The sequence below is a fragment of the Heliangelus exortis genome, chromosome 2, assembly GCF_036169615.1.
Source record: "Heliangelus exortis chromosome 2, bHelExo1.hap1, whole genome shotgun sequence".
In the NCBI taxonomy this organism is placed as follows: Eukaryota; Metazoa; Chordata; class Aves; order Apodiformes; family Trochilidae; genus Heliangelus; species Heliangelus exortis.
The window spans coordinates 64,841,404-64,863,210 of NC_092423.1; the positions used below are offsets into that span (position 1 = coordinate 64,841,404).

Here is a 21,807-nt window from a genome sequence, read left to right on the forward strand (position 1 = left end):
CAGCTTTCCCAGAGCCCCTCAGCCACGGCTTTGAGTGGAACCAGAGCTGAACACAGCATTGTTGTACCCAATTCCTTTTGACAACAATCACATTCTTTTAAAAACTTCATAGGTTTTAGTTGTCACTGGTTATAAATGAGGGTTTTTTCCCTCGCCGTTGCTGCTGCCGCTGCTGTTGTTGCGGCTCTCGCCGCTCTCCTGCAGACCCGAGTACCGTGGGTTCTGGTACTCCTGGGTTTCCTTTGTTTCAAGTGGTATCGGAAAGCAGGCGGTGCGTCTGACTGACGACTGCACGCAAAAAGGCATTTAAAGGTTTAGGTCACTTTTGGGATAACATGGTGATTACTCTGCGCTACACTCGGACACTTCTCGCTCCCCTTGCCTTTGCTGTAATGCAGCACGCTTGAAGTAAAAAGGCATTATTAAAAAAAAAAAAAAAGGTTAAAAAAGCAAGAGTCTTTGTTTTTTACCAGCTGTGGTGGAGCTTTGAGATAGGATGATTTGCTATCAGCAGTATCATCATCACCCTTTAAACTTGACTTTGCAAGCAAAAGACATCCTCTTGCTATGTGCTGGTTGTCGATGGACAGGTCTGTCGTGTATGTGTTATGGATGCTTAACTGGCCCACCTCCACCTCAGGTATAAGCCACCATAGCCTTTGTATCACTTGAGGATCTTGTGTAACTTTGTTGTGGTTTTTTTTTTTTCTTTTGTAGGCATGCCTTTTTATTTTTGTTTGGTTTTGGATGATGCTCTATGACTAGAATGGTGGCTTTCTTAAAGACACATTTTCATATCCACTCATATAGGTACATTTGCACAAGTGGACCTTGGCAGCAAATATGGCAAGTGGTCACTGAAAGTTTTATTTAATTTGCTATTGGGAGCTTAAGTTTTGCATGTATATGAGAACTGATTAAAGAACAATTGCTTTAGACATAAATTTGCATAAATACATAAATTAACTAGTAGTGACTAATGATAAATTGAATATAAAATTCCACTGGATAATTTCTTGCCTATTCTCTGGTGAGAAGGCAAAATACCATAAGGCTAGGGGGGGCTAGGGAAGGAAAGTTAAAATGAAGGAGGGGGAAGAAAGAGTGTAATTTATACTACTTAAAGGTGTTCATGTGTAAAAGAGAGAAGGATGAGGAAACTGGCTGGAGAGAGGTATGAAAGGAAAATGCCTTCTAATTTCCTCTGAAGCCCAGTGTGACAGAAGCATGTGTTGATTACACAAACACCACCACCAAAATGCTCCCTTAGTCAATTATGTTGAGAAGCAATCCTAGAAGAATTCCTCTCTGCTGTTGAAAATCAGGTGTTGCTTTCATTCTAAAAATATGAGATTATGAAAGCAATTTCTTAAATCCCAGTAACATTACCGAATGAGGACATAATTTAATTTGAAATTCTTTGTAAGTAAGTGGGAATGACAATTCTGTTACATCAACAATTTAAAAATACTAATGTGTTTGAGGGTGTGAAGTGCCAAAGAATGTCTCCTATTTGTACCCCTGGAAAAAAAAATGCTGCTAACCATACTGAATTCTGAAACCTTCAAGCAAACAAAAAACCCAACAGCCCAACAAAAACCCACCCCACCACCCTTCCCAAAACACATACGAACCCAAAACATCAAACCCCACATGCAACTTTATTAGATATGGGGGAAGAGAGATACTTTTTTATTTTCTTGCTGTGAAAGGAGCTGATGTGGTTTACAGACTATCACGACTGAAAGATTACTATAGTCAATATAGCAGCCCAGAACTGGTTTCACTAGAGAAATCTGGCATACAGAAGGGATATGCAGAATTTAATGCATATTCATCATCATCATCTTGATTTCTTCAGAATTCTGGATGTATACTGATTTGCACCAGTTAAAAATTTGTTCCAGTGTTTTTTGCCTAGGTGTTTTCTTCATCTGTGAAAATGAAGTGTAAGATTTTGTATGGAGTTTATACGCAGCATAATAAGAATAATTATCACACGTCAGTGTTACAAATACTGGAATCTTTAAAATGGACTCAGTTAAAATTTTATGGAATGTAGCAATGTTTTAGTATTGCAAAAGAAATAAAATTCTGAAGATACTAACTGAGTGAATATGTATTTTTGAAGGATTTTTCAGTTGGATTAAAACTAGAAGCCATAGGATGAATTTCTGAACCTATTAAACTCCTGTCAAAATTATCATTAACTTCAGTTGTGCTGCATGTAGCTTGTAGAAATGATTTCTGTTACAGTATTTGTTTATTTTAGCTTTCATAGTGCGTCTGGTCATTTTTACAGTTATTTGTTATTTAGCAGGGTAATATTCTCAATTTAGAGAAAGTCCACTGCTACCAGATTGACATATATGCACATGTGCATATGTAAATGTATATATACAAGGATATTAATATCTATATTAATCTGTCAGTGGTAAGTTCAGTTATTTTTGACAGATTTATTGATTGTGTCTGCTGCAAGCACTGTTTCTTTTACTGGAAATTGACATTCACAATCAAATGGGAAAGATGGATGCTGTAAAAATTGCAATTTTTCAATGATTCCTGTAATTAATCCTTTTGTATTGACAGTTTCCAGGAGCTATGTTGCCAGGAGTGGTCTTTATCACTGGACAATTAAGCAACTGGCTTGAAAAAAATAGTGCTCTTTTCAGAAACTGCCGTGTGACATTTGAAAATTAATAGATCTGAACTGCTTTTTTTTACTTTGGTTTTGATTAATTCTCCCAGATATGCTTTGTTTTAGATAATATTTTCTTGTTTGAACTGGTAGTGTCTGTTATAGGGCTCTTTAGCCTTTCATGAGCACATGTGTGACACTTGGTAGCACTTCTCAAGGGGTATTATACAAAGATGGTGTAGAGCACTTTCTGATGGTATTAACTAATAACGTGATTGTGGTTTTCTTGTTTTGGTGGGATTTTTGTGGTTTTTTTCTGGTGTTTTTTTTTTTTTTTTTTTTTATATTGAACCTTGCTCTCCCTTGGGAATTAACGTGGAACTTGTCAGATTAGGTCCTCCAAGATCTCCCACTATTTGTTTTCACTCTAACTGTTGTTGGCCTGGCTCTAACATTAAATGAACTTTTCATCATTGTAATAAGTCCTGCTCCCCAACTCCCCTGGACTGCTATCTCTCTTTTTTGACATCTCATTGCAAATTGTTTTGAAGTTATTTTTATTTTAGTGCCTTGTGTGAAAGGGTAGAGCTCATTCATTTTTAGCTGCTTTGTGCTGAACAAATGCACTGGTTATGTAAGTGGACCTAGAAAATAAGAGAATGGGGAATGTCAGGGAAGTCTATCTATAAATATGCTGCACAACCAGACTTTGCTAAATGATGTGCTGCAGCTCTGCAAGTGAAATGAGGCAGTTGCTGCTGAATGCGTACTGTAAAGACAACTCTTATAATGTTCTTCATTTGTTGAGGTTTCTTTGCATTAATTAATATTAGGAAAAAACCAAAGTATTTTAATGTGACCTTCATTTGGCATTTGTTTTAACTTTTCTTCTCCTATTTTGTTTAATTCTTCCACTTCTGTTGCTCAGTTAGGGTTTGACCCCTTTAGCAGAGATGTAAATTAAATGACATTTCAATGCCATCCCATATTTAAAATACTGTGTTAGTTGTGGATCATAAAGGATGATCTTCGTTCTTTAGCTAATTTATTCATTTAACAATTCCCCTCCAGAAGTTCCAGCAGAAGGCTCTGAAGCAAACTAAGCAGAAGAAATCCAAGTCGTCTGAATTTCTGATGGGTGAGCCTTGCTTGATGAGTTATTGCTCATAATTTGTGTAAGGATTAATTAACTAATTACAGACAAATGGCTGTGGGCGAAATTTTGCTCTTGCTTGTCAGGGTGCAATTTGTAATTATTTTAATCATTTATTCTTTTTTTTTTTTTTTTTTTTTTTAGAGTTAATTTTAACCTAATTCTGTTTTGGCGACATTTGAGGACGATACACTTGAGTCTTTCAGCAAAGGAATTACTAGAAGGAATTTTCTGCTTGTCATTGAAATACACTTTGCTATAATGTGCTCTTCTGACCTCCTTGTTTTCTATAGAAGAAGAAGAGGGAGCAGCAACAGAAGGCATTGAAAATCCAGCTTTTAACATCATCAGCACAGATCTTTCAGCATATCAGCCTTTAGAAGAGAAAGTTATTAGACATGACAAGCCAGATAGCACCCTTGCAGCTCACCAACAAAAACTCAGGCTGCAAGCCCATGCTGAACCAAGAGGTGAGACATCAAACCTGATTAGCCTCAAATGCAGCCACAGCGCTTGTGTTCCCCATCCGACCCGTGCACTTCATGGCCTGCTTTGGGTGTTCCCACCCCAACGTGTCCAAGCAGGCACCTCTGCAAAACCCTGGATGGAAGGCACCAAATACTGCCAAAAACACTGGTTGTCTAAATATTTGGAGACCCAGGCTCCATCTCCTTGCTCAAGCGACTCCCCATAACTGGAGGGTGCAGGTGGAGTAGAGGTCCCCACCAAGTGTGTGTGTCGGTGGGAACTGCATGGATCAGGCTCTCATGGCAGTTCTTCCCTGTAATTTGTGTTGCATCAGGCTTTGGAGGCACCACAGCTGGTCCAAGCACAGAGATGCTGCTCCTCTGTTGGCTCCCATGCATAGGGTGGTTTTAAACAGCTTACAGATCCATGATTGATTGTTGTCCTTAGGTCTCCCACGTGCCCTTAGTGAATCGGTGTCTTGCCTCTGCTTCATCTTTTGTGATTTTGTTCAGCCACCATTGCTCAGATGCTTGGAGCAGTGTGCTTGCTGCTCAAGGACAAGCTTGTAAAAGGGAGCAATCCTGGCCTTTGAGCTCAGCTTCGATGCAGCATCCAAAAGAGTCACTGCCTCAGAAAGCAGTTTATTACTTATGTTTATTCAACCCAGCTATAAGGTTCTGCACTGACATCAGTACTTCTTTTGCAGAGATTTGTTATCTTTTAACTTATTATATAATTTCCCCATTTTGAATTATCATTACTCTTGAATGCCATGATGAGTTGTTATTTTTACTTAGTAATTTAGTGATGAAGAAGGTGAATAAAAGAATTCAAAATCATTTTGTGAGCTATATGAAGAAAATCTTCAGCCAAGATGTAACATTAAAGCAAAAAAGGCCTGAAGTCAGACTCAATCTTCCCTATGTACTGGTAGAAAACCCTGACAGTGTGGTCTCTTTAACTTCAACTGGACTGTGTGCATCCATGAATATGCAGCTGTATATCTGAGGCCCAAGACTTCTCTAGGTACTGAAGTACCTGGTATGGCATTGAGATGTTCTGATCAGCCAGCATTTCCCATTAAACTTGCAAGCCCAGGAGCTGCTTGCTAAGTACTCTTCTGTGCTGGACCAGGTATTTAAGTAGGTAAATGTGGGCTGATGAGCAGAACTTCAAGCATCTGTTTTTAAAATGCTGGACCTTGTTAAAATTTTATCCTTGCAGGACTGGAGAACCCATGAATCCTAATGGCACCTTGTAAAATTAGGTTTGGCTTTCCATTTATCCTTCATGTGACTCTCTGCAGCACCACACAGAGCAGGAATTCTTGGTCTTTTTTTTTTTTTTTTTTTTTTTTTTTTTTTCCAGCCTGTCAGAACAGTGATTAAGCAGACAAAGGGATTGATTGTTTTTTAATGAAATAGTCTATCTTGCAAAAAATGAAGTTGGGCATGCTGGAGACTATCCATGCTTTCAGTTGCCTCTTCAGAAATTCATTCATAGTTTCTGCAAGAAAACAACGTATTTTTTCAAAAAGCCTGAAATGTGTTTTTTAAACATTTTGATTTTTCATCCTGAGCAGCATTTTGTTCAAGAAATGGTAACTGAATATAATCTTTGTGAAAGGAGTAGAAATTGCTACATTTCACATGGAATGTGGTGGCTTGATACACTGCTAAGTGTTTCTGTAATGGGAGAGAAAATCTTGCTGAGAGTTGGAAAATTTTGTTTCTCAACACTGTCTCCCTTCCTGACCTTCTGCGCATCCAGTTAACCAAAAGATCTATTATTCATGTATCTCTGCCTCTAAGTCATGCAGCTATTAAAAAAAATAATCATCCATTTATATCATCATAAAAAATTCTAGATTGGAAGAGACCTCTAGAGATCATCTGGTCCAACCTTGCATTAAATTATTCCTAGTCTAACTTATGTGAGGACTTGTTTGGCAGTCACAGAGGCCAGTTCAAATTTATCAGAAGCTGCTAATAAAACAACAGCTTCAAGCCTGTCCAGAAACCTGGTAAAAAAAAATTAACTAAACTTTCTGGTACCTCATGAGCTAATTTTCCCTGTTCCCAAGTGTAACCATACTTCATTAAGGAGGGAAAAGGAAAAGTCAGCTGCATGGGTAAGCACAGTATCACATGGAGGTAGTGATGTATAAATGGCTATATTTCATGGTCTTCAGCAAAGATTAGGTCTACAGGTGTGTCTACCCTTTCTTGTGGTGATCTGTTGTGGTTTGGAACCACCAGATCTCATAGGATTGGTTCCTCAAATTTTCCTTTCCTTTGCTTCATGTTCACAGCCACTTTGCACAGCTGTTGACATCTCACCTCACAGCAAAATCACACATGGTATTGAAAACTACCCCCATCCTCTAGCACAGGAGAATCTCTTCCACAGCTTTTCCTCTCCAACCACTCAGGTTTCAATGTGTCTCTCACAAGAGAGATTTTAACACAGAAATCTCTCCCCTCAGTCCTAGGAGGAAAGACTTGCACCCCGATTGGAAGGTATTTCTCTGGGAGGGGGTGCCCACATGCACTCCTTTCTCCACCTCATGCTAGGCTTCCTTTATCTTAAGGGAAATGCCTGCTGACCACAACACCACAGCCTGTTTAAAATAATTTTTTTAGGTCCCTTCACTGATCCCTCTCACTTTTCTCCCCTTTTGGGGCTTCCTCCCCTCCAGAACTGTTGGGTGCTCTTCCAGCTCTCAGCCCCTAGGCTTAGGTTTGGTTACTCAGTCAATGGAGGAATGACATTTGTCAATTCTAACACTTGGTACACTTCAGAAGCAGTTATAACCCTAAGCACAATTATTTAAGCACAGCATTTAGCAGATTATAGGTTCAAAGCACTCTATAAACATCAGGCTGGATTTTCAGGCTATGCACTTGAAGGCAGCACATGGAGATGGCATTGCCTTTCCATTATCTTTACACCCATCACCCATGTCATTAATGGCAGCACGTAATAGCTAGAGGGGTGCTATCATTTCCTCCATCTTGCAACAGAGTCTCAGACTGTTCCTCTGTCAGCAATTGCTGGAGGGAAGAGTTCTCTAGAAAAACCTCCACCTACTTTTGAGATGCCTTCTCGCACACCTCCATGCTAAGGATACCTGGGAGGAGCGTGAATAGTCAGCTGTGTGTTCAAGACAGCTTCAAAACCTGTTCCTGGAATTTGGCTATGCCTGCATAGGAGGCTACCGTGCAGAGTGCACATCACTTGGAAGTTAAATAGCCAGTGCAGAGGCCCATGATATCCCAACTTGCCTGAATCTGCTCTCCAAACAGCTTAATTAACAGCTATGTTTGTGCTATATCAACTTTTCCATTCTCTTTCTTCAGATCATAGGACATTTCTTGAACAGGAAAGTTTTTGAACTGATTCTCACTTTCAAGAAACTGATGGAATCTTTCCAATATTTTTTCCAGAGGGTTTTTTTACCTTCCAAACCAGATTGTTAGGGACTGCTCTTTGTGACTCTAGGTGTGAGGCTTCTGCATGCTTTGCTTTGAAAGCATGCTCAGGAAACCCAGGCAGAGCAAAGAGGCCTTATCTGCAGTCACTCTGCAAGCCTGTGATGCAAAAAACCCCTCTGATACATAGTCAATTTCTCCATTTGATAGGCCATTCTCTGTCTCACATTGCCATATTTCCCACAATGGGCAATATTCCATATTTTGTCATCATTAATAGTTCAGGAATAGGCCATTCAATAACTCTTTGCTGGATATGCTTTCCATCATTAATCTCTCACAATGAAGACCTGGTACTGCTGTTAAATGTTATAGTGACCCAGGGGAACTGACTGACTATTTACTCAGATTAATCTCCTGATTTTCAGCCAGCTAATTGGTTGCAGTTACTTCTATCTTTTTTTCTTTTCTCGATTCTATGCTGATTCTTTGCTGATCTATCCTATCACCTTCATTTCTTTCACATGTTGCTCATAAAATTAAGGTCATCTAGCAGTCTTTGCTGAATGGTGCAATTTATTTTTTTGTGAAAGTATTCAGGGTTTCTTGTTGGCTAAATCCAACAAAATCTTCTGCCTTTTTTTTGTTTTCCTACCTGCAAATTTGAATTTGCCAGAAACATTCAAGTTGGTTATCCCAGCAGGAAGTCAGACAAATTTCCTTGGGAAAAATGTTAGATCACTCACACCCACAATGATAGGAACCTATTCCTACATTTTTCTCAGCTGCCAAGAGCCTTACCTCGATATGAGTCAGATTCAGCTTTTTTCTTTTCTCCACATAGGTTTAAATCCAAAATACTTTGGAGAGCGTCCTAATGTTCAGGCAGGACTGGTTAAGCCTCTGCTCAGCAAACAGCTTCCAGCAGTCATGATGGAAGCACAAAACCTCCAGGAATATGTTGTCTTTGGCTGATGGCAGGATATGAGTACAGTTGTTCAACCTCAGATGGATGATACGTGTCACAAGCAATCCCTTTAACACAGGACTGCTGTACTTAGCATTTTATCATAGGCTTGTTAATCTATTTTAGCACTTGATATATTTTGTCCTCAGCTGCTGTGATCAGAAAATATGCAAGTGGCTTATACCAGTTTGTACTATTTAAGTGTTCGCTACAGTCACCAAGCTACACAGATATGGTCCCACTAATCCCAAGAAGAATCCTATGGGATGGAACTGTTCACATTTCTACAGGATAGATAAAATTTCCACTACTAACATGTTAAGGGAATATGTGTCAGAACAAATTAGACTGTGATCTTTGTGGGGTGCCAGTCACGTATGCGAGCAGCAAAATTCAGGAACGGGGCTTTTTGAGCATCCTCCTGTGATGCTCAGGTCTACCTTGCACCTGGTGGTTGCATAGGCACCTTCATGATGCTTTGTTGCTTTTGCATGGAAGATGAAAGAAAGGCTAATTGTGTTCTCATGTGTCCTGCACACTTGTACAAAGGCTAGAGACAGCCTGATCCTAAATGTTGGTGATACAAGTTAAGATTATCTCCAGATGATAAGTGCTCATTTTTTTCCCCTTATGATCCCCAATACACAAATCTTTTTTCAAAACTAGATTATCTTCTAAAATCAAAAGCTCTAATTAATTCTACCATTTTATCTGCAACAGGCACTGTTAACATCTCATATCATGCTCCAATAAATTTGCCCACAGAGATTAACAACATTTGAGGGGGGGGAGGGAGAGAAAAAGAGGGAAACAAAGCTCTTTCAGTGGAAGACCAGAAACTATTCCTCTAATTAACCCAGGTACATTATGGCATTACTATGGCTATACTGCTTCGTGAAGCAAATTAGTGTCTCCACATAGCACTCTGTTGCAGCACCTCCCAGCTGCAGAGCTAGGCTGGATTTATTGAACATGGTGCTGTGTGGGTCCTATGGGGAAAATCCCACTGTAAAGTAGAGCAGTTCTGCACCTTATCAAAAGCCAAAATAAAGAGAATCCTTTGCTAGGGAACAGTTACTGCTGATAATAGTTTAACTGAGGCAGGGGAATATAAGGCCTTTCTTGCTAGAGAGTGTATGTGGGTGAGGACCTTGACCCAGGAATATGCAGGCAAAAAAAGGGCTTTGTGAAGGAGCCATATGGGACATGAACTTGATAAAATAATGAGCAATTGCATCAAATTCAGTCTGTTTCCAGAGAACCAGAGGTTGAGGCTTTTTGAGTAGGGTCTAATTTCATTCCAAAGAGAGAGATGGTAGGTACCCACTGGAGAAACAGTAAATGCAGATATAAAAAAAGCTGGAAATTCACGTTTTTGCTTCAGGTGAAGGAAAAGGGATCTTGTGACACTGGCAATTTGTGTTGGGCAAAATGATTTGCATAAAGGATAGGACCAGAAACAGGAATCAAAACTTCCCTTTTTTTCTTAAACAATGGCAAAGTTTATATCTAGTAATTCAAGTTCTGTGTATGAGGTTCCATGCTTTCTGATTCCAACAGGGACTTGAAATGGAAATGCCAAACCCGGTATGCAGGGCATGATGGATCACCATGTATGCATAGGAATAAAAGGGTTGTCATTGGAAGTAATTTTGCGTTGAATTACACAATGTGTAATCCAATTGAAATCAGCAGAACGGCACAAGGTGTAATGTAGTGTGTAAAACGTGATCCATTGCATGCAATTTCAACAACGGGGATACTGTACCAGTCATCTAAGTAATGTGCTAAAATTGAATTTGTGAAAGGTAGGGGAGAAGAATTGTGAAGAATGGATGCATTTTATAATTGGGAAAGACTCTTTCAGCAGGTGACTGAATATATATTTTTAAGGCTAATTTATTACACTTGAAAATCATTCGCTCGATAATAGAGCTGTTGGACCCTCAAAATTTGGCAAGTTAGCTCACTGGAATAGTGCAGGACCAGCCGAGCCTGCCAGCCTGGAAGCACTCAGAATCCATTTTCCTCACTGACGTGTGTCACATCATTTAATAGTATTCCTAAATGAACTCCCTCATCATCAGTAAATCTTTTTCTCACGCCTTTGACCAACATCTTTTCCCCAGGAAAATCAGCAGGTTTCAAACTGGCGTCCCTTGGCACAGTGCCCTCTGTTGCCTACAGGGAAGAAAAAAAAAAATAAAATAATTCCAATGTGGTACCTTTACTTAAACTGCATGAAATGTGGTAAGTCTTCCCAGAGTGGAGTGTGTGGGAAATAAGCTGTGAGCTTGGTGTGATCTTTTGCAAGAGTCGAGGAAGGCGCAGCACGATCTGCGCTGCTCAAGCTCATAAAGAGCCCCTTTGCCAGCAGCGTCCTGTCAGAGCTGACAAGTGAGTTTATTCAAGGCTTGCAATATAAACATAAGACACAGTTATGTGGTTTACTCATTACCTACGGTCTCCGCTGAGAATAAGGAAAATGACATACGATACCTTTAAAACTTCTTAAAAATTGAGAAGCCGCCCAGTGATGGTAGCATTTAACAAGCTGTGTTTTCAAGATATAATCTACTGTCCATTCACTTGCTTAATGCTCTTCAGTTTGAGGATGCCAATAACATGTAATTTTTCATTAAATTCTGCCTTCTCTCATGAAAATTTGAAGCTCTGTGTAAAACACTCTTTCCCCTCAGTGTACTTGGTGATACTCTGAAATAATTTTGCACTTTCCAGGAACCTTAATCTAGATCAACATCTAACATATAAATAAAATTTCTCTATAGTTAAAAATAATAATTTTAGATGTAAATCTAAAATAGCAATAACATATCTTTATGTATTCATCTTCTATATGTAAACTAGACCAGCCTATATAAATTTAACTAAAGGCATTTGTAATGCCCATAATTTGAGGTAAACATTAACATATCATGGTTCAGTAATAACAAATAAAAATCAAAACTAAAAATATATAGTCTGGTAAGCTCATAATAATGCCCTTTTTTTTTTCTTGCCGAAATGTGAATGGAGATTCACCATTGTTTTATGGATTACCTATCAATTCACTCTGTTCTTCAAAACTGAAGTTGTTTTTTTAACATCTTTAACACATTTAGATGTGATTCAATTTAGCAGCAAAAATTTTTGATATAAAACCACAAAATATATTCTAGCGAGAATTTCAAACTTTTCTAAATGATTTTCTTGTTTTAAATCATTGTTAAAATCAACTAAGAACCTATAAACTCACTGAAAAACCTGTCAGTTTTCCTGTGTTCAGGAGCTCTGTTTACGCAGTTTTGGTTGATGATTTTAATTTTTCTTCCTTTCTGCATTCTGTGCGGTTTGTTGTGGGTTTTTTTGTTTTTTTTGTTAGTTGGTTTTGTTTGGGTTTTTTTGTTTTTGGTTTTTTGTGTGGGTTTTTTTGTTTGTTTTGTTTTTTTGATTGTTTGGCTGTTTTTGTTTTTTAAAAGGGCAAGTTTCTTTCTCCTTTCTGATGCTTTAGTTGTTTTGAGTTCCTTTTGTATATTCTTTAATTTTTTTTTCCGAAGTGCAAATTAGAAACAAAGACCAGTATCTATTCAGACATCAAGCTATGCCAATACAGGTACTGAATCATGAAAACAGGTGAGCAGGAGTGCTATTCACAAGACCTTCTTGAGGAAGGGCAAATAATTAAAGCCAGTTGGAAATGCAAGAGGGGGGATCCTTCCCTCCCCTTCCTCCTGATCCCAAGTCTTTGTTCTTGCTGGCCAAGTTGAGGTGGGCTCTTCTCTTAGGATAGAGGTCTGACCCAGGATGGTACGTTGGGTTGTGCAGTTACATCCGCTTCTCAGGAGCAAACTAGGATATATGCTAGCACAAGGTCTTACATTTGGGCTTCCCAAAGGGTCATGCCTGCAAAGGAAAACAGAAACAAGAAGTATCCGTAGGGAATTAAGTGCAAGTCTGTCGAATGGAGACAGTGAGGATTTACCATGATGTTCCCAAAGAGGAACTGGTGCTGAAATCAATGCTTGAAGACACCTGTGTGGAAAGGAGGACCACTTGTTTCCATTCCCAACTGTATCACAGTGTTTCAAAAGCCCTGTGGGTCAAAATGCTGTCTCAGACTGGAATTTCATCTTTCCAGGATGCCTCTGTCTCATTCTATCTTACTGTAGAGACTTTTATTAGTTGCCTTGGTAATGGCCAGTACTGTGCTACCAAGTCATTAGTGGAGATATTTTGATCACGCTGCTGCCTGAAAAGGCTGGTACTTAATAAGCTGAGTTTGCTAAAACCATAATCTGCATTCTTCCTTCTAATGAAAGGAGTTTTGCTGAAGTTTTGCTTTTATCCCTTAGACATAACGTCATTCTGAAGGCAGGTCCCAGTAAATTCTTATTCAAGGCTTCAGTGATCAGTGACCTGGTTATTTTTTTTTTTTTCATATTTACATGTACTTCAGAAATTCAACAGTTTTGTCTATCTTTGATTAAATTAAAAGCCTAGATTAAGAGTACACTATGGATGAAATAATAGTCTGACATCAACTTTCGTGCTGTGCCCTTGATGTGATATTGATAAGGGCTACCAGATATCTTTGTGGAGTAGATAATTTTGTAGAAATGCAGCTTAGTCAGGCCATTTGTGTGGTATTCTCAGGACATAGATTGGATAATTGACTACAGACATCTTAGCTTAAAAGCCATCTCAGAGTTTCATCCGGTTCTAGTAATACATGTGCAGTCCCATGGGCTGAATCCAAGGATTATGCTAATTTTATTAGCAGCTCCTCTTGCTTTAATTAAACTGTATATATTCCCACCTGGTCACTGTTGTGCCAACACCCTTCTTTCCATTTTTATTTTAATCTATAGATAAGCTGTGGTTTTGCACTTCAGTTCTTATTTCCTGAGTCATCTGTTGTGTTTGCTACATGAAATAACACAATATCAGGGGGTGAAGAGGTTCTTAAATTTAGTTAATGGATTTGAATGAACCTCTGAATCAAAGCAAAGACTCAAGTTTTTAAAGTTGGTGGGAGTAGATAATCATAGTAAGTTGCTGACTGAAAGCATCACATTGCTGTTCAAAATACCTGCAAGCAAGCTCTGTATTAACATTTACTTTGCTGTGTTTATACCACAAAGAAGAGCGATGTGAATTCCTTAGTGGACTGTTAATTTACATGTTATACACTTTCAAATATTTCTAAAAGCAAATGTGAAATGATTAGTAATCCGTTCACATGCTCACAAAATGTTATTAGCAAAATGCCTTGGGCAGTATGTTATGTTGACTAAAATTGATAATTTTTTTACTTTGAAAGTAAAGCAACTCTCCTTGCCCTCAACACATCTTAGGAACTGCCCAGTGCCCAGCCCTCCTGGTCACACCAGCTCTTAAGGTGTATGCTGAGCTTAGGGAGGAAAAAGACCAAGAAATCCCACTAAAAAAAAAATTCCCAGGAGTAGTGATCTAAGATTTCCAGTGATTTTGACTCTTCAAAGAGCTTCACTAGAAGTCTTCTCTGGAGTTCTGCAGTTTAAATTGGCTTGCTATCTATCAAATCACTGTGGGAAGGTGATTCTGGCATTTACAGCTTATTCTACTTAGGTGGGTTTTAAAATGTGTACATTGCTCTGGAGGAATCAAACCTGATTCTTCTTTTTACTTCTGTGTAACTTTCTGCCTCCAACTGTGTATAGCTCTGACAGAGCCAAAGCCCTGGGTAAAATATCTCATACTTTTATGTAAAAGAAGGGCTGAGGATCTTTTTTTAAAGACGTCCAAAGAGCAAGCTGTTTAATGGTATTTGTCAATGTATCTCTTTTTTGAATAATGGTTTCCATGCCTCACAGACTCAAATATAATGTGACACTTCCTCTTAAATGCCAATTATTCAGTCCAGAAGAGTTGCCAAAAAATCTGCTCCTCAGAGTTTCACACCAGACTCACAAGATATAATGAACATGGGGTTTTAAAATCCAATAAAAGCCGTTGTGATATTAAGACTCTGCAAAAAGCCCGTGCACTAGCTGAGTATTGCTTGTATGGTTGCAACATACTTTCCAGCAATTTACATTTACAGCTCTGAAGTAATTGAATAAAGAAATACATCATCATTTTCTTTTTTAGCACATGGGTGAATTATTTTGCCAACATGTGAAGGGGTGTTCATATAACATCACAGTGCTTTGTGCTAGAGAAAAACAATTACAGTGAATAAGGTAGAATGGCTGTGTTATTGCAGTACATAAGACTTTGATTACATACTGCCAAGATTCATACCAGCCTAGTAGTTGTTGACAGATAAAGTAACAAAAATGAAACTCATTTATTTTTTCTTTATTGAGACCTCAAGGTAAAGCAAATTTTCAGTTCTTGTACTTACTACATTGAAGGAACAGAGACTGACAGTCAAAATGTGCCGGTCCAGAAATATAAATTAAACCTAGTTTCATATCAAAGTTTCATTTAGTCTCTGAAAAGGAGCTGCTGCTTGGATTATTTTTGATCCTGAAACAAATACACTGCAGACCTCTATAGTGTATCTTGGACGAATTAACCCCCTCGCACATTTAGCTCTTATGTGTTTACCAGGATGTAGAGCTGTGTCTATTCAAGCAGTTTTAAAATTTGTTACTTGTTTATTTTATTTTTTCTCTGCTTGGTAATAATTTACTATGTTTGCAAACTCAATGTATCTGAGGATGCTCTTAATAATGTATAGCACTTTTGCTGAAGGAAGAACATATTTTGAGGAAAAAGCCCTCCCTCACCCCTTGTGTAAAGAATATTCTTTAGGTGTTTGATGGGAGTTTCTCTAGGCAGATAGATGCGTCATTATTCATTGATAAGAATAACAAATGACTTTTTCTTGGTAAAGTTGCTTAGTCTCTAAAGAGTGGTTAAAACTAGGTTCCAGAAAGTGCTAAAATGAGGGCTTTTATCTCATAAAAATCTTGGATTATTTACGTAGCCCAACTGGATATAGTTGTTCAGATTAACGAGGCGGTATCTTCTCTGTAATTAAAAACTTCTCTGGTTGAATATAGTATTAAAGATGCACCAGACGTTGAAACCTCAGTGGTGAAATTTAAAACTGTTGAAATTGTATGGGTCAGCTGTGAAACACAAATTCCTCTGCAGCATGGGTAATTCACTTGTAAACTGTGTTTCAAGAATAATCTGGCTTATGGGGAAGGGTGCTGAATTTTTAAAGTTTTTCTTACCTTTCCATCATCTAAATTTGAGAATTTTTCTCATTAGTTCCTGACCAAAAGTAGCATAAAGTGCACTTGTTTCCAGAATTACCTTTTCTGACCTTTCACAAGATGATAATTGCAGTACTAGTAGGCTTAGAGGACTTGTTAAAAAAATTAAGCTTGTAAAGTAGCAAAAAAATGCCCCTTTGCTTGCTGGTGTCGATTTCAAAATTAACATTTTGGTTCATGTGCTTCTAATAATCGCTGACCCTTACTTCATGTGCTTTCCACAGGAAATGAATACAGCAGAAATTACTTTGACCCGTTGATGGATGAGGAAATAAACCCAAGGCAGTGTGGGATGGAGGTCAGTGAAGAAGGTGAGGCAGAATTAAGTATGTAATTTTGGTGTCAGAATATTCTTTTCCATTCATGAAAATGAGGTGACAAAGATCACATATGCAGTTCCATTTAAATATTGAGGTTTACAATTTAAATTATAAGCCTTAACTGCTCTGAACAGGATAAGCAGTATACATAGTCTTTGATCAAGGACAGTGAGTTAATGGATGGGTAAAAGTGAGGCTGTGCTGTATTCACTCTGCTACCACAGCAAAATGAAGCACACTCCAAGAACATTTTGTCTGCACCATGTTCTCTTTAATTGACAAAGTTAGTCCAGAACTGAGAACTAAGCTGTCTATTTTGCAAACCTGCTCCTGAAGTCTTTCTTAGAGAGCAGTTTTATTACTGACCTGAACAGAAGGAAACACCAAAGTTTGTAAAATTTCCTTTACGTGAGAGGGCTTTCTTTTTGCCTGTTTAGCTTTGTTCTCCGTGGGTGATAGGGAGCAGTGGGAGGGTGTGATTCTGCAGAGTTGGGAGAACAGAAGTTATGCATAGGTATAAGAGAGATTAACCAGAGGGTAATGTCTTTCCCTGCAAGTGGAGGAAGTTCTCCTTGCTGTCATGGCTTTTAGATAAAAAGGGTGGGAACTGGGCCTGCCTGAATTTGTGTGGGCTTAAGTAAGAACTTCATCATGTTAATGAAGTGCTTAGCTATGCGTGTGCTGAATGCTTTTGCCCAGCTCCTGAAGATAAGCACTAACAGCCCAAGAGCAGGCAAGGTGCAGTTCTCCTGTGTTACCTTCCTAGCCCTCCACTTTTTAAAACCTTGTGCTTATTTGTAGTATAGAGACTCTCTAGGGATTGTAGTTGCAGTCAAACCTAAAATAGTTGTCTACTCTAACAAAGTAGGTCCCTTCAGAGAAAAGTTTCAGAGAAACTTTTAATAAATATGGAGGTTTAAACTTTTAAAATTTAAATCTTTGTGACTGAGAAAACTAGGATCTAATGCACATCAGTACGTTAAGTACTGTCTATGTACTGTTGAAAAAAAAAATCAAGGTTTATTAAGAGTGACTTGCATCTAACCCATATAATTTCCTCATTTTTTTGTGTGAGACAGCAATGTCATATGTTGGAAGTCAACTTCTGGCTCAGGGTTTTTAAATGAAACACTTCTTTCTGTTGGTACTATCTTAGTTCTTTTTCATGAATGGGCTTCATGAACCATGATCTGCTTCATAACCAGAGAATGAAAAGAAGATCAGATTTCTGTAACTACATGTTTGCCTAGAAACATATACAGATGGTGACATAAGAAAGTACAGTTTTCATTAGGAGAAAATATTCTCCTGCCTATGTTAAGGTGGCTGAGTGACACACACTCACCTTAAATGTTAGGAGTTGTTTTGCTGTTGTTTTTTGTTAATTTTTATTTTTGTTTTGTTTTAAATTTGGAACATACGAAAGTTCTGGGAAAGTCAATCCAGTTCTGGGATAGGAGAGGAGAGCAGGCTGCAGGCACTTGCATAATGGACTATGATGATCCATGTATGAGCATCTGTCCTTTGGGATTCCTTCTTTTTCTCCCCAACATAATTCCAGTCAAAGGTTGAGGTAACACATTTATTAAAGGTCTGTTAGCAACAGGATCACAGAATCATAGAAAGTCAGGGGTTGGAAGGGACCTCAAAAGATCATTGAGTCCAACGCCCCCTGCCAGAGCAGGGTCACCTACAGGAGGTCACACAGGAACACATCCAGGTGGGTTTTGAATGTCTCCAGAGAAAGAGACTCCACAGCCTCCCTGGGCAGCCTGTGCCAGTGCTCTGTCACACTCACAGTAAAAAAATTTCTCCTCATGTTTATATGGAACCTTCTATGCTCAAGCTTATATCCATTGCCTCTTGTCCTGTCATTGGGCATAATTGAGAAGAGCCTGGCACCATCCTCCTGGCTCTCTCCCTTTATGTATCTATAAACATTAATGAGGTCACCCCACATTCTCCTCATCTTCAGGCTACAGAGACCCAGTTCCTTAGCCTTTCCTCATAAGGGAGATGTTCCACTCCCTTAATCACCTTGGAGGCTCCGCTCTGGACTCTTTCAAGCAGTTCCCTGTCCTTCTGGAACTGAGAAGCCCAGGACTGGACACTATTCCAAATGTGGCCTCACCAGGGCAGAGTAGAGGGGGAAAAGAACTTCTCTTGACAATACTGGCTTCAGATTAGCTGTGTTGACATCCTGCAGAGCAGTTATAATGCTGTATTTATCAACACCTCTGCCAAGAACAAGCCTTCCACCTTCCACCTTGGAGATACTCAAAAGCAGCCTGGACATGATCCTGGGCACTTTGGCTGTAGGCAGCCCTATTTGAGCAGGGAGGCTGGACCAGATGACCTCCATAGAGCCCTGCCAACCTCAGCCTGTCTGATTTGGTGATACTCACAAACCAGGCTCATTGTTTAGTTTCTTTTTCCTTGTACAAGTGTTAAATAAGAAAAAACACATTAGTACCTAGTGGACAGAATTTAAAATATAGGTAGAACTCGAAGTCTGGTCCTGCACGGTCATCTCCTGATTTGAAACCATATTTGTGTACCTCCTCTTTCCAGCTAGCAGATAGTAACTAAAAAGAGACAAGAGCAGAACAAGATGATTAAATCAGGGCACACTTCAAAGTTATGCCCTTCTTATGACTTAAGCAAGTCGGGCCCAATGCCCAAAGAGAATAGCTGGTGAAAAGCAAATCTTCAGCCACTAACTCTATTATACAAAGTTAAATATAATTTTAATGTGTTCATCATATGGGATTCTTTAATGAGTTATTATCTGAAAATTAAGATATTAGCAATTATCTTTTCTATATTTGATAAATTAAATTTGTTCTGGAAATATTTCTCAGTTGATAATGCCCTGAGAACAAACAACACCCCACTATGGATTTGCTTCCCCCCTTCGCCAAGGGAACCTTTCAACGTTACATATTATAAAAAAGGTAAAAGATTCTGTGCTTACAGAAGCCTCCCTCTTTGAATGCTCAGCATAACTGAAAAACTTGGCTCTGAAATTTCATGGTAAAGAAAATATATTCTTCAAGAATCCATTGAGCACCACAAAAGAGCACTTAAAGGCTGCTTGCAGCTATATTTCAATTGTATGTACCTTGTATGTATGATACATACCTTGTGTGTAGCTCTGTGGTCTTCTACCTGTCTGTCTTCACTGATAACTTAGAGCAGGCAGGGTCTGGGAGATGTGAAGAGAAGACAGTCTCAACTGGTGATTTATTCCTTGTATACAGAGTCTTGAAGTGATGTTTTGTTCTTATGGAAAAAATAGCATGTGTGTGTCCCTTGCTCCAGATAAAATCTTCAAATGTTACTGGGAATTTGAACGACTGACTGTCCACAAATTCAGAACTCAGTGTGCTGTAATGACTGCTTGTACATGATAAGCTGTTAGTATTATGGACAGCAAAGTAAAATTTCTACTAAAGATCCAAAATCACATTGGGAAAGAAATTAAGTACTTTGATTTCTGTTAAGACTCAAACAGAATTTATCTGGTAATTTTAATATAGTCATTTCCACTAGTCTATTAACAGAATTAGTAAACCAGTTTCAGTGCAGATAAAAATAGAATATTTCTCACCTATTAAAAGTATACAATTGTATATTTTTATTTTGAACTATCATAACAAAGAAAATTATTCATCTCTGCTATGAAACTAGCACTATGAAAACTATTTTTAAGTGTTTAATGGCTTCTTAACTTTCATATTTTTATATCTTCAAATAAAGTTTAAATAGCGTTTCAAGAAATACTATTGCAAGAATCAGAAGATATTTCACTGTTGTGGTTTTTTTAAGATCCTGTGAAATGTGATGAGCATATTCTATATGGGAAACTGATGAAACTTCTAGATGAAGAAAACGAGATGCAGGACTTCCAAGGTAAATAAAATAATTTGCATGAAGAAAAATAAAACACTTATGGGTCTGGATATGGGGAGAAGAGTGGCCCTGTAAACTCAGAAAAAAAAGGAACATTGATTTTGATGCAAACCAGTATAATTTTTTTTTTTTTTTAAGTCATGTTTATGTTAAGTGATGATTTCTGTAAGCTGTTTTGCTGCATGTTTAATTTCACCCTTATGAATGACGACTGGAAATATCATATGTTCAAAGTTAGAAACGTAAATCCTTATTTAAGCTCCTAAAGGGGTAGCCCATTTGTCAGATAGATGGCTCATCTCATACCATGAAGTTATCTAGTTAAGGATTTACCCTAACAAGTAAACAAGAAAAAGTTTTCTCTGGCTTTGTTAGAAAATACGAATTGATGATTCACTTGCAGCAAAAACAATCAAGTGTAGAAGATGACTTCTTCACCTCAAGCCAACAGCCTTACTTTAGTTTCACTTATTGTTACAGGCATTATATTATACCCATTGATTAATGAGGCTGCTATTACCTCAGCCTCTCCACAAGGTGCACGTGTTCCTCCTAGGAGAAGTGACATGTGAACAAGCCCCAGCTCAGAGCTATCCTCATAGTTTTGGGTATTCTCCGCCCCCCCGCTCCGTTTTCAGTCTTTTGTGGAAAAGCATTTTCTGGTCGTTCTATCTGTATGAGGTTCCCTGTGATATTTCAGTTCTGCACAGGACCTGCCTTTTCAGAGAGACAGAGCAGGTGGTTGCCTGTGGCACTGGAGCTCCGGGAGCTGCAACATGTCGTAGGATTATTTAGTCAGGAGAAGAGGCTTGAGTCATTATAAGAGGCAAACAATTTCATTTGCCTAGGGTTGCAAAATCCCTTCAGTTGGCACTGGTCATATCAGTCACATCTTTGCAACCCATTTTGTGTCATTTTAAATGCAAAGAAAAGGAAGTAGAACTATCATAGCTAAATTCATGCAGATAGTTTAAGCAGAAAGCTTTAGCAAATTTTTAGCAAGACCTTTACTGTTGCATCTTAATGCAGAGCTCCACATTGCTGACAAAGATTATAGCAGTGGTACAGGTTGTTCATTGCAACAGCATAGATTTAAATAAAAACATGTTCGGCTTTGAAGCCAACATTATTTCTACGGGAATGACTGATAAGGGTTCTCTGTGATACTTATGTGGTCCCTGTCTACCAGTATTTATATAATTTCATATCCTTCGATAACTTTATCATCAAAAATAAGTCTTTATGACTAAGGAAAATGTCCTGATGACATATTTTAGGCTTTCCCAGGGTAGGGTCCAGGACCTTTTCCATTAACTTTCTGAAAACTCTCTTCTGGGGCTTCCCCAGAGTGATGGGAGAGGGAAGGAGAGGCACCTCTGGGGAGTGGTTTGGCTTAGCTCACACAGACACCTCTTAGATGAGTAGAAAAATTGTTCCCTTGAGGCAGTTCTCTTTCCCGTGGCTCTAGAAGGATCTTGGACAACTGACTTAGACTTGACCATCACTTCTTGCATGGCTAAAGGTTAAGTGAGCTAAGTTATTGCACCATGTGTATCTCCACTTTTGAGTGGGGGAACTGGAGAGCAATGGGAAAGCCTCTCCCATCCACCAGTGGTTGCTCTCCCCTTGAGCTAGGTGCCACAAGAC

General features: G+C 38.6%; 1 protein-coding gene across 1 annotated transcript in view; it reads left to right on the plus strand.

The window, feature by feature from the left end:
- The window catches only part of LOC139792920 (orofacial cleft 1 candidate gene 1 protein homolog), a 35,055-nt gene that overhangs the window by 2,534 nt on the left and 10,714 nt on the right, over positions 1–21,807 (plus strand). Inside the window, exons 2-5 of the mRNA XM_071736892.1 lie at positions 3,713–3,779; positions 4,088–4,264; positions 16,153–16,239; positions 20,077–20,160. Coding sequence (XP_071592993.1) covers positions 3,713–3,779; positions 4,088–4,264; positions 16,153–16,239; positions 20,077–20,160 — 415 coding nt within the window. The remainder of the gene's footprint in view (positions 1–3,712; positions 3,780–4,087; positions 4,265–16,152; positions 16,240–20,076; positions 20,161–21,807) is intronic.